The sequence below is a fragment of the Gymnoscopelus microlampas genome (assembly GCF_963454915.1).
Source record: "Gymnoscopelus microlampas genome assembly, chromosome: 7".
Classification (NCBI taxonomy): Eukaryota; Metazoa; Chordata; class Actinopteri; order Myctophiformes; family Myctophidae; genus Gymnoscopelus; species Gymnoscopelus microlampas.
In genome coordinates, this window is record NC_139944.1 from 40,847,917 (window position 1) to 40,864,192 (window position 16,276).

The 16,276-nt window shown below is 42.0% G+C and overlaps 1 protein-coding gene across 4 annotated transcripts in view; it reads left to right on the plus strand.

Moving 5' to 3' along the window:
• The first annotated feature begins 270 nt into the window (after positions 1–270).
• zmynd8 (zinc finger, MYND-type containing 8) overlaps positions 271–16,276 on the plus strand; it is a 28,183-nt gene continuing 12,177 nt past the window's right edge. For 2 of the 4 annotated variants that reach the window (XM_084063058.1, XM_084063061.1), the window contains exons 1-6: positions 271–374; positions 6,654–6,930; positions 13,744–13,814; positions 14,175–14,326; positions 14,860–15,081; positions 15,224–15,337. In XM_084063058.1, coding sequence (XP_083919184.1) covers positions 6,917–6,930; positions 13,744–13,814; positions 14,175–14,326; positions 14,860–15,081; positions 15,224–15,337 — 573 coding nt within the window. In that variant the 5' untranslated portion in view covers positions 271–374; positions 6,654–6,916. Of the gene's footprint in view, positions 375–6,653; positions 6,931–7,843; positions 7,969–13,743; positions 13,815–14,174; positions 14,327–14,859; positions 15,082–15,223; positions 15,338–16,276 lie in introns of all 4 variants that reach the window. The other 2 variants (XM_084063059.1, XM_084063060.1) reach the window with 2 other exon arrangements.

Consider the following 16,276-nt stretch of genomic DNA (forward strand, 5'->3'; position numbering starts at 1 on the left):
TGTATGTCATTTTGGGACATAAACAAGAAGTTGAAGGATAGATTGGGTCTGATAATGATACACTGTGCATGTTTACATCATGTATACTTTACATTACTTAATTTTCCAATGTTTTTTTTTAAACATTTTGGACAAAATAGCCAATTTTACATCGAGGTCCCCAGATGTCCCTAGTGCCCACCTATCCTGTAGCCATTGTCAAGACCACACAAGCTCGAGGGCGCCATCTAGAGGACAACTGTTCAAATTACTATCACGCTCAAAGACGTGGGAAGAAGCACCTGTCCTGTCCTGGTAGTTACTGTCGGAGGGGGAGAGACGCCGTCGTCTATTATCTGATCCGTGTTCTGGACATGATGCAGCAGAGAACTGTGGTGAGCGTAATACGATGTGTTAAAGCGTTTGGTTAAGATATGAGCATGCGAAATATGATCTGGCAAATGGACACTCATCACACTTCACTGTGGGGAAACGTACTCGGACCGGTCCCCGGAATGCATTGCATTTGCACACCTTGGGAGGAGTTGGTATTTCCTGCAGTGTTGTGTTCTCTAGCCTACTAAGATAAACTTAGAGGTATTGGAATTTACCCACGATATGTGTTCAAAATAAATATGCCAAAAAAGCCACATTATTAAAATAATGTGTCTATGGAGAGAGGTCGTCAGTCAGTGTCGACTTGTCATGAACAACACTGTTGTATTCAGTGGTGTAAAGTAACTAAGTACATTTACTCAAGTACTGTACTTAAAGGTAGGGTAAGTGATTTTCTTTGGTTAAAATAAGTGTTAAATAGCTCTATATTCTGATAGTACTCATTGCTATAGAGTGTTTGTTCAGTAAAAAGGAGTCTCCTTTGCAAAAAAAAATGCATTTTCGTTTCAGTTTCAGTTTCATTTCCAATTTTATCCAATCATGATAGAGAACTCAATCAGGATATAGATTAAACAAGTGAAATTGGAAGTGATGACACTAAGAAATGAGCAGACAAAATTGGAACTGGAACACTATAAAAATGAAGCTTAAAAATTGGTACTTTCTCCTGATTGGCTGAGATTTTGACACCTACCGGAAAATGTATTTTCTGTTTATTAAAGATCTGGAGAGGGGGGAGACTCCTGTTACTGAACAAACACTCTATAGCAATGATTACTATCAGAATATAGTGCTTTAACCTTTTAACAAAATGCTTTTTGTTTTAACCAAAAAATATCACTTACCCTACCTTTAAGTACAATTTTGAGGTATTTTTTTACTTTAGTGGAGTATTTCCAATTTTCAATACTTTTACTTCTACTCCTCTACATCTCAGAGACAAATATTGTACTTTCACTCCACTACAATTATTTGAAAACCTTTGTTACTAGTAACGTTTTAGATTTAGATTTGTATTAGTAAACATACATACTTAACATACTTAAACTCTATATATATTTCGGCTATTTGAAAATAGCCCATACAAGCTCACAACGTGCTATTTTCAAATGATTTTTTGAAAACTTGAAAAGGGACATTCTGCGTAATGAGTACTTTTACTATTGGTACTTTAAGTATATTTTGATATATGCTTTTGTTTACTCAAGTAAATTCTGAATACCATACTTTTACTTGTAACATTTCCAAATTATGGTAGGCCTATTGATACTTTTACTCAAGTTAAAATGTGAGTATTTTTTTCCACAACTGATTGCAGTCATAGAGTTATAATAGTCACTACAACCATATTATAACTATGTAGTCACAATGCACATGGATGGATAGCACTGGGCACATATTATGTCGTTGTTCCTCCACAAGAGGTCGTTGCTATCAAGGTTACAACAATCACCTGGTGTATGGTCGGGACCTTATACAGTCTATGGTCGGGACGAAAATATCTAGCTCCGTTCCGTGAGCAGAAATAGGACATCCGGTCTTCGAGCTAGCAGAAATAAGGTTTCCGGTTGCCTTCAAAATAAGATCAGCATTTTGTAATGTTTTTTAAAAGACACATCTATTTTAAAAATACATTTATGATGTATGTCTTTTAAATGGCGCATACTTGAAAACTTCTAAGTATTTTTTTTTTTAAAGAGACAAATGTATTTAAAAAATACATTTATGATGTATGTCTTCTTAAATGGCTTATACTAGATCACTTCTAAGTGCTAGGTTGTTCCTGATTTAAACTGGCTATTGATCGCCATTAAATGTGCACTTAGCACAGTTTCTGATCCTGTTTTGAACTTTAACTGGATATTCATTTGTGTTTGTTACATATGTATTTATTGTTTTTGTATTGTTTGTCCATTGTTGTAATAATGCTGCCTCTAGACCAGGTCACTCTGGAAAATTATCATGATATAATATTGTTTATTGCAGAAGCAAATAAACAATGATAAAAGCAACAACAAAATATGCTACAAATAATAATAGTAGAAAGTGCAGGTGAGATTTAAAAAATAAAGCATGGGGGGTTTATAATGCTGATCGCAACTATTTAAAAACTAAGCGGGAGAGGTGTAAAAAAAAGTGTGGCGGGCCGTCCAGTGAGGTCAGAGGTCAGAAAAGTGCCCTTTTCTGCCATTTTCAGACAATAGTGGACACTGGACTGGAGACTGCTGCCGATGCCAGCACTTGTGACATACACACGCGTTCGGGGAGACCCCCTCTACAACGCCACACTCTCCGCTATGCGGGAGAGGTGTAAAAAAAAGTGTGGCGGGCCGTCCAGTGAGGTCAGAGGTCAGAAAAGTGCCCTTTTCTGCCATTTTCAGACAATAGTGGACACTGGACCGGAGACGGCTGCCGATGCCAGCACTTGTGACATACACACGCGTTCGGGGAGACCCCCTCTACAACGCCACACTCTCCGCTATGCGGGAGAGGTGTAAAAAAAAGTGTGGCGGGCCGTCCAGTGAGGTCAGAAGCCCGAAAAGTGCCGTTTTCAGACAATAGTGGACACTGGACAGGAGACGGTTCTTGGTGCCAGTACTTCTGAGGTACGCACGCATTCGGGGAGACAACCTCTACACCGCCACACTCTCCGCTAAGCGGGAGAGGTGTATTTGGAAAAGTGGCGGACCGTCCAGTGAGGTCAGAGGCCCGAAAAGTGCAGTTTTCAGCCAATAGTGGACACTGGACCGGAGACGGCTGGGGATGCCAACACTTGTGACATACGCACAAGTGCGGGGACACCTCCCCTACAAAGCCACACTCTCAGCTAAGCCGGAGACGTGTAGATAAAAGTGTGGCAGACTGTCCAGTGAGGTCAGAGGTAAGAAAAGTGTCTCTTGGCAGTCTCTGTTGTTGCTTACAATTGACCTCTGATCTATTCAGGCTACAGTCACAATTTAACACAAAAATTACAGTGTGAGCTTACCTATTGTTTTCATGTCACTGTGACGCAGTGTTCATTTTGACAGCAATTTTTTATTTAGTTTTAGTCATAGTCTTTTGAATACATTTTCATTTAGTTTTAATCAAATTTTACCATGATTTTGACTTTGAGCCATTTTTCTAGGGTAGCCTAGCCCTAGAGATCATTTCTATCAAGTTCCATGAAAATCTGCCACTCTCTTCTGGAGTTATTTTCTTTTCAACAGACTCGCGCACACAGGAGTATTATTTTGTGTTATTGTGCTTGTCATAATTACAAACAATTGCTGGCTGTAGGCTATTAAACACTCAAGTACAGTAACAGTCTTGCTCACTAAGAGTTAAATAAAGTGAAATGACGGTGATAGGTATTACTATATAAGCTACATTAATAGATTGTGTTAAATATGAAGACATGTTTATCCAAATTATTTAGGAGCAAGTGAATTAATGTCCACTGATGAACTAGTATTTACTAGATTTGTCTTGTACCATGTTTTGACCTGATTTAAATGGGAGAACTGCAGTATATTTGACACAAACCCAGATTGACTCCAGTAAACAACACTATCATTTAACATTAAAATAGTGCATACAGTTTTTTAAGTGACTATAACAGAACCCCCACATTGTTTATTTTCACAATTATAAAGAATAATATAAATAATGAATGAAAATAAACTTTTAAGTGCATACTTTTAGTGGCATGTCTATTACATCATGTGTACCAGCTTAATATTAATCAGGCAATGGAAGTGGATCCATTTCAAAATGTGTGACATTTTCAAAGAGAACTCTGGAACTAATCTGAACAAGAATCAAGAGGGATTTATTTGTCACTTACTCGATACAGGTACAAGCAGTGAAATGTTGGGACCTGTTTCTAACCAAACAAAATATGTCTTTTTAAGTAACAATACTGATGTAATGAAGTAGAAATACAATAATAGATAACAGAAATAAAATGCAGTGTAGAGGGGGTCTCCCCGAACCCGTGCTTATGTCACAAGTGCTGGCATCCCCAGCCGTCTTCGGTCCAGTGTCCACTATTGTCTGAAAACGGCACTTTTCTGACCTCTGACCTCACTGGACGGTCCGCCACACTTTTTTTTACACCTCTCCCGCTTAGTGGAGAGTGTGGCATTGTAGAGGGGGTCTCCCCGAACGCGTGCGTATGTCACAAGTGCTGGCATCGGCAGCCGTCTCCGGTCCAGTGTCCACTATTGTCTGAAAATGGCAGAAAAGGGCACTTTTCTGACCTCTGACCTCACTGGACGGCCCGCCACACTTTTTTTTACACCTCTCCCGCTTAGCGGAGAGTGTGGCAGTGTAGAGGGGGTCTTCCCGAACGCGTGTGTATGTCACAAGTGCTGGCATCGGCAGCCGTCTCCGGTCCAGTGTCCACTATTGTCTGAAAATGGCAGAAAAGGGCACTTTTCTGACCTCTGACCTCACTGGACGGTCCGCCACACTTTTTTTTACACCTCTCCCGCTTAGCGGAGAGTGTGGCAGTGTAGAGGGGGTCTCCCCGAACGCGTGTGTATGTCACAAGTGCTGGCATCGGCAGCCGTCTCCGGTCCAGTGTCCAATTTGTATAGGCTATGCAGTCCTTTGAACAGCATTTATCCATTTAGATAATGTTTTAATGTTTTAAAAAACGTTTTTGTTACACAGAAACATAATATGTGTTATATAGCTTCGTTTAAATGCTTACTTTATAGTTTTAATGTGCAAATGAACCGTTTTTCAATGATTTTCAATGGTTTCTTTTTACTCTAGAGGGTACTCTTATTCTGAAGAGATCGTCAACCGGAAGTCTTATTTCTGCTCCGTTATTTCTGCTCACGGAACAGCTAAAATATCTCCATTTGTGGCTGTGTGTGCGTACCCTACCCATGTTTATCTTAGGAATGAAATAAATAGCCTATACATTTTCATGCAACACTTGTCATACAAGTGTTTCAAATGTGGCTTTTGGTAAGATAAAGTTCAAAAAAAGAAAAGAAAAGAATGATTACACACTAATCTTGGACAGTTCTCTCTTGGTTGTCAAAACAGCTCAAAGCGCGGATGTGGTCGACAATAGCCGTGGATCAAGAAGACTGTCTAGATTGTTCTTGCCAAGGACCCCTAAATTGATAAACATTTGGCCGCGGACCCCCATCTGAAAACGGTTTGTGCCAGGGACCCCCAGAAGCAAAGATTTGAGTTAAAAATATATATTCAAAGATTTGTACACATTTTCCAGGATTTTTCAAAAATAGCAGATCTACAAGCTCATAGCGCAGCACTTATGAGCTTGTATATCTGCTATTTTTGAATAGCCAAAGCTAGGTGGTTAAAATGATTGTGATGCTATGTTAACTAATTTAGCTTGGGACCCCCTGGTACCCCTCCAAGGACCACTGGTGGTCCCCGGACCACTGGTTGAAAACCACTGGTCTAGATGTATTTTATAGAGTCTGACTTTTAGCTTTCGTATCTAAAGCAAAAGTTAAACTCAATAAAATACATCTATGACATGATTATCCAAGGCTATCATTCATGACAACAACATGGGACTACGTTTCTAACATGGCCATACATGTCGACACAGCTCCGTTTGGAACCTCTTGCAGGGGTCTTCAACGTTTTTCAGCCTATGAAGGACCCCTTAGCTGAGAGAGAGATGAAGCAGGGAGGGACCCATCCCCACTAAATTGTATACATTTGTTTTTCATATTGATCTTTTTCATATATTCCATTGTTTGACAGCACTGTCATCAGTGTATGACTGTATGTTGGATTAATTTGAATGTGTATAAACTGTCAATTTGTAAACTTGACCTTTAACTCTGTACTTTGTTTTTGGCTAATGTTCTCCTCAGAATAGAGATGCTAGGGTTGAAGTGGTTAAAACAAATATACTATCACACAATGATTTGGACCCCCTGTTGAAGACCCCTGCTCTAAAGTGACGAAACGTAGATTACACGTTAGCGTGTGCTCAGTGGCTCGTGCTATTTGTAACAGGTTTCTATCCCCCTCCTTCCTGTCAGCCGATAGTTTAACTTCAGGGTGGGATCTACTACTGAGACAAAGGCCTCCTTGAGCACATAATACCGTAGGCCTGAGGCCCATACTTTTATCAAAACATCTGTTGCTGGCTGCCTCTCCTTGAAAAATACAAACACATTCCATATCGAATAGCAAGGTGAAGAATCTGACAGCTGTGCGCAACAATTTTGGCAGTCTGATTTATTTTACTTTTTGTTTTATTTGGACCTAAGTTCTTCTCTCTCTGTGTGTGTTTACAGCGATTCATTCAGCCTGCCTATGCGGAACAAAAGACGAGCAGCCAGGAAGTGAACTAACCAATCAGCTGCGGCCTTACATCTCCTCTGTGCGAGTGGCCACTCCCGGCGCGCCTTGCTTCTATCAGAGCAGTGAATCACACACACAGCCTGGAGAGAACCGTGCTCTGCTGCTGTGTGCTCTGTCTGAGCAGGGTGAAGGCTGACAGGGCTGTCCTCCATGTTTTAATAAGCATTGACATATATCACACTGAGTTTTGTTAGGCATGCATCCACAGAGGTAAGCCTGATTTTCATTCTTTCACATATAACTGCTCTGTTGATAAAGCTACCCTGCCACCATGTGAAATCTGTGCCCGAGTATAAGAATACAGGTTTGTCTGGAAGGGAGAGAGGGGGAGAGAGAGAGAGAGAGAGAGGGAGAGATTGCCTCTCACCCCCACACAGCACAGGAATGGAGCCTGGAAGGGGTGCAAAGCACAGTACAGTGCTTCTCCCAACTGGGTGACTGCCTGGACACACAAAGAGGCATGGACAAACTCACTGAGACATTCGCATGTCATAGTAGTCCTGTTTTCTGTTGTCATGACACAAAGAGGATTGACTTGTTAGGCAAGTGAGGTTGTAGGAAGCAAGAGGCTGGCTGTCACAGGCCTGTGCTGTCAAAATGGCAGGCCTGAGTAGGAAGGGGGCACACGGCTGTTTGTAGCTGCAGGGTGAGAGAGGGAACACAGAAAGAGGGGAACGCCTGGTGGAATTAACAGATGGTACAACTGACAGCACAGCAGGAATAATTTAGGCCTCACAGTGGCACCAGAGCAGGGAAAGAGGGGAAGCGCTGTTAATCATATGCCAACCTTAAGTAATGATCATGAAAAGAGCTCATAGCTGTGTTGTGTTCTATCAAGGTGTTTTTAACGCATGGCATCCAGAGCTCTGTTCATCCTTAACAGAATGAAATCCTTTTTACATGGCAAATGACAAAAAAGGGAAAAAAGGGGGGGGAAATAGTAGGTCCTGTCCAGTCAAATTCCTAAAATAAAAACAAGACGAATGTTAAACGCAAAATAAGCTTATCCTTTCATCGCATGGGGAGAATTGACTGGTTTTGATGGTGTGCTCTGCTGCTCAGTTCTCTGCTGCTGAGCGGCAGCCATTTCATAGAGCTTCCCTTTTCTGTCCCTCGGTTTCAGGCATGCTGGGTATTTGTATGTGAGGGAGAAGGGAAGAAGAGGGGAAGGACTTGCTCTTGAAAAGACACTGGATAGAAAGCCCATCCTGCACACAGAGACTAGAATATCCGTTTGATCTCGACCAGGTTTGAATGCATGTTATTGATACATCATTATATGTGTATGCTTTGCATTTTTATTTCCAGGATGTATCAGTCCTGAGTGAGTTCCCTTCTCTGTGTGTGAGGTTTACAGTTAAATGGTTTAGATCAGTTTCGACATTTCGTTCATTTATTCCAGTTTGGTAAAGATAATGATTGTTATACTCCCAACACGTGAAATGTGTCAAGGGCATTGTTTAATGCATCACTGTTGTATGTGAGGTTGCCTGCTGACAAGAATGCATATATGACCATGGGGGAATAATGGCCCAGACATAATGTCACACATGTAGTATTGCCCAGCCAGGGATTCAGCAGCCTTCTGCAATTTATTGAGAGCAAATCTTTTCACCCCCCCCCCCCCCCTGGCTTTTTTTGTGTGAATGGTGTTTGGTAATGCCTCTAATCCCACCATTCCACTCTGGAGTGTGGACTGGCATTGCTGCACTAGAATCTGTTTTGCATCGACTGTTCGTGGGGTAAGAATGTGAAAATCCTTTTCATGGCATTTTCTAATAATTCCCCACTAGACCCATATACCATCTGACCTTTCCAAATGTCCTGCTTAACCCATCCCCCCCACCCCCACATTTGTTTTCCTTCTTTCCCTTGTTATTATGTGTACCTACCTGTTCGTCCAATAGCATTGTTCAGGTTAGTGTTGTGTTGCAGTGACATAAGGAGTTCAAATACTGAATAGAAGAGGTCTGTCCGAAATTAATTCTCAAGAAAGAATCATACACTTTCACAGCTGGGTCTGTGTATGTTTTTGATCAACTCATAAAACCTCAAGCCAGCATTGATTTTTGTGAAGGTATGCTAATGGCAGAAGAGAACACACACTGATGAAAGAAAAGGATTGTTGGCAGCAGCCTGTATTGCGTAAATCGCAGCCATTTTGACTCGGAGGCCTGTGACATTTGCAATCCTGTCTTTGTGCTCGGTGGAAAGGCCCTTGCTGCATACCACCCTGCTGGTCTTCCTGTAATGCACTCCCAATAGCACAGTTGAATTGAGGTGTGTTTATGTGCTGTGTGTGCAGCAGCAGGGAAAGTGTCTTCAAAATGGACGACACACACATAGAGAGGCTCAGGGCGCAGTGAGGGAGGGAATATGATCTGCACCCTCTCAAGCCTGTGGCAACTGCATCTGCTGTTTGATTAGAGCAGACATGCTCATGCTGTCAAGGTGGCCTGGGTTTTTAGGGAAGTGGAAGGTTAGTTTCAGGCGTTTCTCAGCTGTAGGTGAGCAGCAATACACTCTGCATTGCAGCACTATCGAGAGCGGGGAGAAGAAAGCCTGTGTGGCACACTGAGCCCGCACCCAATCAGGCTCCTCCGTGTGGTGCTCAAACCAATCGGCAGCCCACAGCTGAGGTTAAAGATTGACAATCGCAGGGAGAGAGAGAGAGAGAGCGAGCAGCAGGGAGAAAAGGCCTTCTGGAAAACCTGCACCCATCCATGATGGCTCATACCCCCCAACGACCTCAATAACTGAAACCAAAAAAAGAAACAGATTAAAGAATAAGCTGAAGAATCTGTGTGCGAGTAAGGCAAAAAAAGGAAAGGTATGCTGTTGATTTCCTATTGAACTATATACTATGTTGTATCAATAGTGGGTGTGGGAATGTCAGTAGGATGCAGTTGGTTATATTGTGTGCTCTGTGGTGTTTTTAAATGTCAGCTCAAAAGTCTCTTGTCTGAATGAGCAGCATTGATTTTCATCTGTTTTTATTTTATTGTTATGTTCTCGTTCCTGTATTCCTGGCCTGGCCAACAGGAGATGTTGCTGAGGTTGTGATTGTCGGGTTGTTATACAGGGAGGATAGATGAAGAGGAGGACAGTGATGCTATTTTGTTCTCCTCTCTCAGCAGATGTGTTATTCTTTTCATGATGCTAATTTTCTCTCCCTAGTGATGGGAGGATCAAAACATGGAAAATGCAGTACTTATCAGGTTAACAAGACACTGTCATTGTTTTTAACATGTAAGACTATTGTAACAGTGCTCTCAGCAAGAGCTAAATAAATACATTGAAGCCAATTCCATGTGCTGTGACACAATTGATACATCAACAATGGCGTTTGTTTTGCCTGAAAAAAAAAAAGACAATGATTCACGTCTGAGCTGATAATGGGTAAAACCTGTTGGTCTCACTTATGTTATGAATTAGTTAATGTTACCCAATCATTTTCTTCAAGCACTTGAAGCACTTGCTTTTCTTTAAAGGCCCAATTAATGTAGACTTGGAGTTTGAGTATATGTCTGACTGATATATCTGAAGAGTGTGCATTCACTTACCAAGGTGCCAAGAGGTCATAACACAGGAAAACCACAAGGGATGGTTGTGCTGCAGACAAGCTGCCTTTGAGAAGAACTGAGCTCACTGTTAGTCAGGGCCCCAGTGCCCTGACTAACCTGGCTTTTCAGCGAATCCCGTTGAGATTGAAGACTGAATATGACCATTCACTGTTGCCAATATTGGCTTGTTCATGTTTTCAACCATTATTATAGTTTTTATTTTCAAAGTAACAGTGACAGAGAGTAAATTATCTCTTGTATGCAATGTAATATGCAATGTCTTGGGGTGAAAATTTCCAAAAATTAAAGCAAAAACTCTACAAAAGTACAAACGTATCGCAATGTGTTGTGGCTTGTACATGGGCTATTTTTGCTGCGCAACACTGTCATACGACAAAGTTTAAAATAGGGCTTAAGTGGTTAATACCTTGTTTGTTTTTTAGTAGAGTCCCAAACGGCACTTCCGTGTTTCTGAATCATCAAATTCACCCTTCTCTGCACATCATCATCTCCCTCATCTGCCTCACTCTCGTCTACCTCGCTGCTCTCTTCACCTGACCCTGTTGCTGGTAGATGTGTTGGGAGATCAGGTTGTGTGTGGTGGACAGGGCCATAGCAACCACCCACCAACTCCCAGCCATGTCCGAGTGGCGAGGGGTGGTGCTTCAGGGAGGAGTGGCACACTAGATATGCCAAGTAGTTGGCATTGTTTGTGGATATCTGCATCTGGAGGGGATGATTTCTTGTTTGTCCTCTTTACAGCACAGGCTTTTGCCATGGTGCTACCGTTCTTGTCACAATAGATAGATCACATGTCGTCCTTAAGGTCAAGGCTATCTCCACACCGCAAGAGTTGCTGTGGCTCCACAGCGCTCTTCACCACCTTGTCATAAATTGGCGACTTCCCTTTGCCATAGAAGCCTGAGTTGGCATCACAGCCTGTAATACAGTGTAGCTGCACAATACAGTCTGCCATCTCCTCAGTCACCATGCCACGGCAGAGGACTGTGTCTTTCTTTCTTTTGATACACAGCATACTGGGTAGCTGCTGTGAGATGACCACTGCCGTGACATAGGCATTGGTATTGGCTGTATCAATGACAACAAGGCCACTGTAGCCTGACTCATGTAGAGCTGCATAAACAGAGAACAGGATGGTGTGTCAGCCTCAGTCTGGTCAAAGCTGTAATTCTGCATCAGTTGGTGCAGTGGAGTCAATAGAGTAGATAATCTCTGTATCTTCATTCTGCACAAGTTCAGTCAGGTAGCTACATACAGTATTCTTTTTTGCAGCTGCCCCTTGTTAATAACGCTACACGGCAGCGTTTTGAATACTCTGACAGAGGGGAAGGGATCGCCCAATTTCATATAGGTGTTGAGGACATGTGTGTCACCGTCTGCCGATCTTCTGGAGTTGCCATCTTCCAGATCATGCCCTTGTCGATGAGAGCAATGTAGGGTTCTTTCAGATCTACAGATTGGAGAGAGAACTTATGGATGAGCTTGCTCTTCTGCGTCTTCCTGTATGTGCTGTTGGAGTTGAATATGGCCTCACACTCCTCAACAACACAATTTTGTCCCAGCATGTCAGGGAGATTCACAAGTTGACTGACCTCAACCCGGTTGATCACTACCTTGAGAGTATTTCGCTCATCTCTGCAGCTCTTGCCTCGAGTTCCTCCCCAGGCTTTTCCCTGCATGGCCCCTTTGAAAATGTCAATTGTTTGCTCTGATGGATACTTGCATGGAGCTGGACAGTCTGTATGGCAAGTCAAGTTGAAGAAGATGGTCAACTTCTCCTTTCCTGCAGCATGGGCTGATTTGAGGTCTGCAATGGGTTCCTCAGACGCAGGCATAGCTGGCTGTAGGGTGCAGAGGGTGGGTGAGGCCAGGTCAAACGGATAGCAGTCAAACTCATGCATTCATGTGACCAGGTCCTGCACAGTGCATACACTACTCATCTTCTCACATCCGTTTTGGGCCGTTTGCTTCTTGGCTTCTTTTTGGTTGGCCAGGGTCTTGTGAGCTGCCCGTATTCAGCTCATTATATAAAAAAGTGTGATACATGATTCTAGGTTCTCTGGTTCCCTGTAGAAAAAAATGCCGGGATTTTTGCGAGGGACCTGGGTGCAAAATCTTTTTTAAAAGGTCCATATCAGTCAAATCAATCGTCAAAACATCTTAGCCAGAGAATGGTCATGGCCGTTTCGGACTCTACTGTACTATTGTGGGTTATAACTTCTAACTAGCAAAAATGTGCTTGCTTAAATATCAACGATGTCTCTGCTTTAAGGAAATGGACATAATGCCTATTTTATATGCAAGGTACGTTTCAAGTGCCAGATATGCTATACTGCAGGCTGTAGTGGTGAGTCTATATTTAGACATAAGCCCTAAATTATGAAACCTAAGATGTGCTGATGAATACCTACCAGGTGATATTTTAGGAGTTGTTTTTCAGTTGTCAGTTAAAGTGTACTGGATTCCACTAATCACCAGTTAAAACTATGTAGATTAAAGATCCTAGAAAGTTGATGCTGTTGAAGTGGTACAGTAGCTGGTGTAACAGTGACAACATTTAGCAGCCTTTAGTTTGTGGTTGCTTTTAATTTCAAACGTCCTGATGAAGATCTAATCTGATTGAAACGTTGCAAAATAAGATGAGTTTTTTCTCTACCGGCGTGCAGACGTTTTCCATTTGTTGAATTGCCTTTTGTTCTGCACCTGGGCACTCATGTGGATGTGCATGCTTTTCATTTGCCATTCTTTGAAATGACTACTGATATCACTTTGTTTCTTCTATCGCATGGGTCACATTGCTCAGGAACTGTACAAGCTGGGCACTTTCTGGTCATAACCTTCACACTCAAAAATGTATAACTAGTTTAGTGTGACAAAAGAACTATCTCACAGACAGTAAAAAAAAGCATAAAATGGTAAAAAACAAAACAAAAAGCACACAAAAGCATGTGTAGCCACATGACTGTAGCCACATGACTACTAGCCTGACCATCAATGACATTATTTTAACCACAAATGCAGATGCCAGCTGTTCATTTTTGAAACATTAATATTAATAAGGTAGGTTGATGAGCAGATTACTGATCACTGCTACCGTTTGCACTTAAATTAAACAACAACAACAAGAAAGTAACATACAGCTGAGCTTAAGGTTTTGAGCAGAACAGGCAACATACGGAACTTGCTTTGCTCTGATAAGGCATGATTTGTGATGGCATCACACTCTAAAAGCATATTGCTAATGTTATCAGTGTAAATCATTTACTTGAATCAGACACTAAATCCAAACTCATGGATGGTTGTTACAGTTTGCAATAGGTTTTGTCACCTTAAGTCATAAGGACATTGAATGTACTGTACGTACGGCTATATGAGGATTCTTAAGGTTATATTGTGGATAAATCCTTGATGATGCCTTTCTCTTCTCTGTCTGCGTCAGTGTGGCTGAGGAGGAGGGGAGGACAGAGACAGATGCAGCAGAGGCAATGGAGATCTCAACACGATCCAAAGGTAAGAAGATACCACACAAGGTTGTTTTTAGAAAGCTCAGCAGAGCTGTTTTTATCCCTACGGGAGTATGCGGTAATAGTGACAGTGTTTGGTTTTCGCTTCAGGGGTGTGTACATGCGTTCAGTGTGGTTTGCGTGTGCATGCATGTGGCAGTGAGCTGCAAAATAAACAAGATGGAGGATTGCTGTCTATACTGCTGCTTTTTACATTGCTTTTAGGTTTATATCATTATGGTTACTAGCTGCATGAGTATGTATGAGTACTGCAACACTCTTGTGTTGGATATCTGGTGTCAGCGTCTCTTTTTGGAAATCAGAACTGTCATAATAGGTTTATGTGAACTTTGACCCCTGTGTGTAGTTTCAGACCCAGGGTCAGCAGAGAGGATAGTCCAGAAACGCAAGATGCCCAGTCCCTGTCACTCATCCAATGGTCACTCTTCTGCTGAAACCTCCCCTAGTCCAACGAAAAGGAAGAAGAAACCAGGGGCAGTCGGCAGTAACAAAGACCAGGTACATCTTTTATATTTATTTATTTTATACAGCAAATGTATAAAATTGCAATAGGCTCCAGTTTCAAGATTCCTTGAAAAGGTGTTTGCAGTGTGTACAAAGCCAGACCTACAAATTAAGCCTAGCGCCACTGTCAGAAAGAAAAAAATCCCTTCATTCAATCCAGGCAAATCTTATGAATGACCAAACTCTTACCCTCATTTAGTTGTTATATCTTTCACCAAAAAACACAAATGCTGCATCCATAAAAATAGACTTAAAATCAGATTAATGCACATGACTCGGTATGATTCGTTAGACCTAATCTGTTTTCATTCATTTCCATCACAATAAATTATGACAAACTACAGTTTGAATATACTGTATAACACAGCTGTTGCAGTATATACCGTAAATGTACTATAGAACTGTGTGTAGCCTCTGATTTCAGCATGCCCACCGTGTGACCATTCTACAGATGTTCATTCTCCTCCTGTAGTCTCATTCCTATTTTGACTCTCTTCAACGTTGTGTTTCTTTTGTCCGCATTCCAGTCAGAACTAAGACATGGTCCCTTTTACTATGCGAAGCAGCCAGCACTCACTTCGGACCCTGTTGATGTTGCACCACAGGACGGCAGGAATGACTTCTACTGCTGGCTGTGCCACCGTGAGGGCCAAGTGCTCTGCTGTGAGCTCTGCCCCAGGGTGTACCACGCCAAGTGCCTCAAACTCCCAGCCGAACCCGAGGGCGACTGGTTCTGTCCAGAGTGTGAGGTACTCACTCAGGAACGTGTATACGGGTGTAGCTGCAATCAGTGTTTCATTCTGGATGACTTTTCAGGAATATGCGGAACTCCTCAAATTGTCAATTACAACTATTTAAGTTTACAACTCTTTTCTTCTTGGTGTCTTTCAGAAAATAACAGTTGCTGAGTGTATAGAGACTCAGAGCAAAGCAATGATGATGTTAACTTTAGACCAACTGTCTTACCTGCTTAAGTTCGCCCTACAGAAGATGAAACAGCCAGGTGTAAGTACATTGATTGAATTTTAGTGGAGAATAACTCTTTCACCTGATTAGTTAGGTTTGGGGTGGGAATCATTTTCACTACAAAGGGCTGGGTGATATGGCTTTTTTTATCAACTATATTAGATTTTTCTCACCAATTTATTCATTATTCCAATTCCACCTACAACGTTTATAGATCCTGAAACTGGCAAGTCTACTGTTTGGTCTGGAAAGGGTGTAGAGTAGACAACCGCATGTCTCCTCCTTTCAGCGGAACGTGTGTGGAGGAACACTATACCTCCCAATTCTGCCCCTAATTGAACAGACGTCTCAACCAACCTGTAGGAGGCGCTAGTGCAGCGACAGAGAATGCCCTCCCCCCGCTGGCTTTGCACCCACAAACAATTGTATTTGTTGGAGTGCCCGGCCAAGCTGGAGGCACCGACCCCAGTCTACAGTCTCCACAGTAGTGGGAAGGTACTTTCCCCCTTCGAAACCCGGTTGACCAATAATTTGATATTATGCCTTTTGGCAATGTATATCTATATATCCATTCTCTTTAAAATGGCTTAATTTATACTGCCTTTAAAAAGATAATGACAATGAGAGAGACTGGAAAAGTGGGAGAGAGAGAGTGGGAATGACATGCAGCAAAGAGCCTCGGGTTGGATCCGAAGTGACCCAGGTCAGTTGTATGCATTTTTACCAGGTGAGCCACCAGGGCACCCCGCTAAACTGCCTTTATCAAATGCAATCAGATATGCACAGAATAACAGTGCATATATTATACAACCATTATTGCAAGAAACAGGTGTTTATGCTTGTGTTTGTAAGAACTAAAATACACAAAGTTAGAATTAACGTTTTCTCTAAATGATCAGCACTATGTGATACATAATTATGGTGGTTATTTCTTCCCAGTTGCTTCTGGAGGATACTGCACACTGTGAGAGAATGATT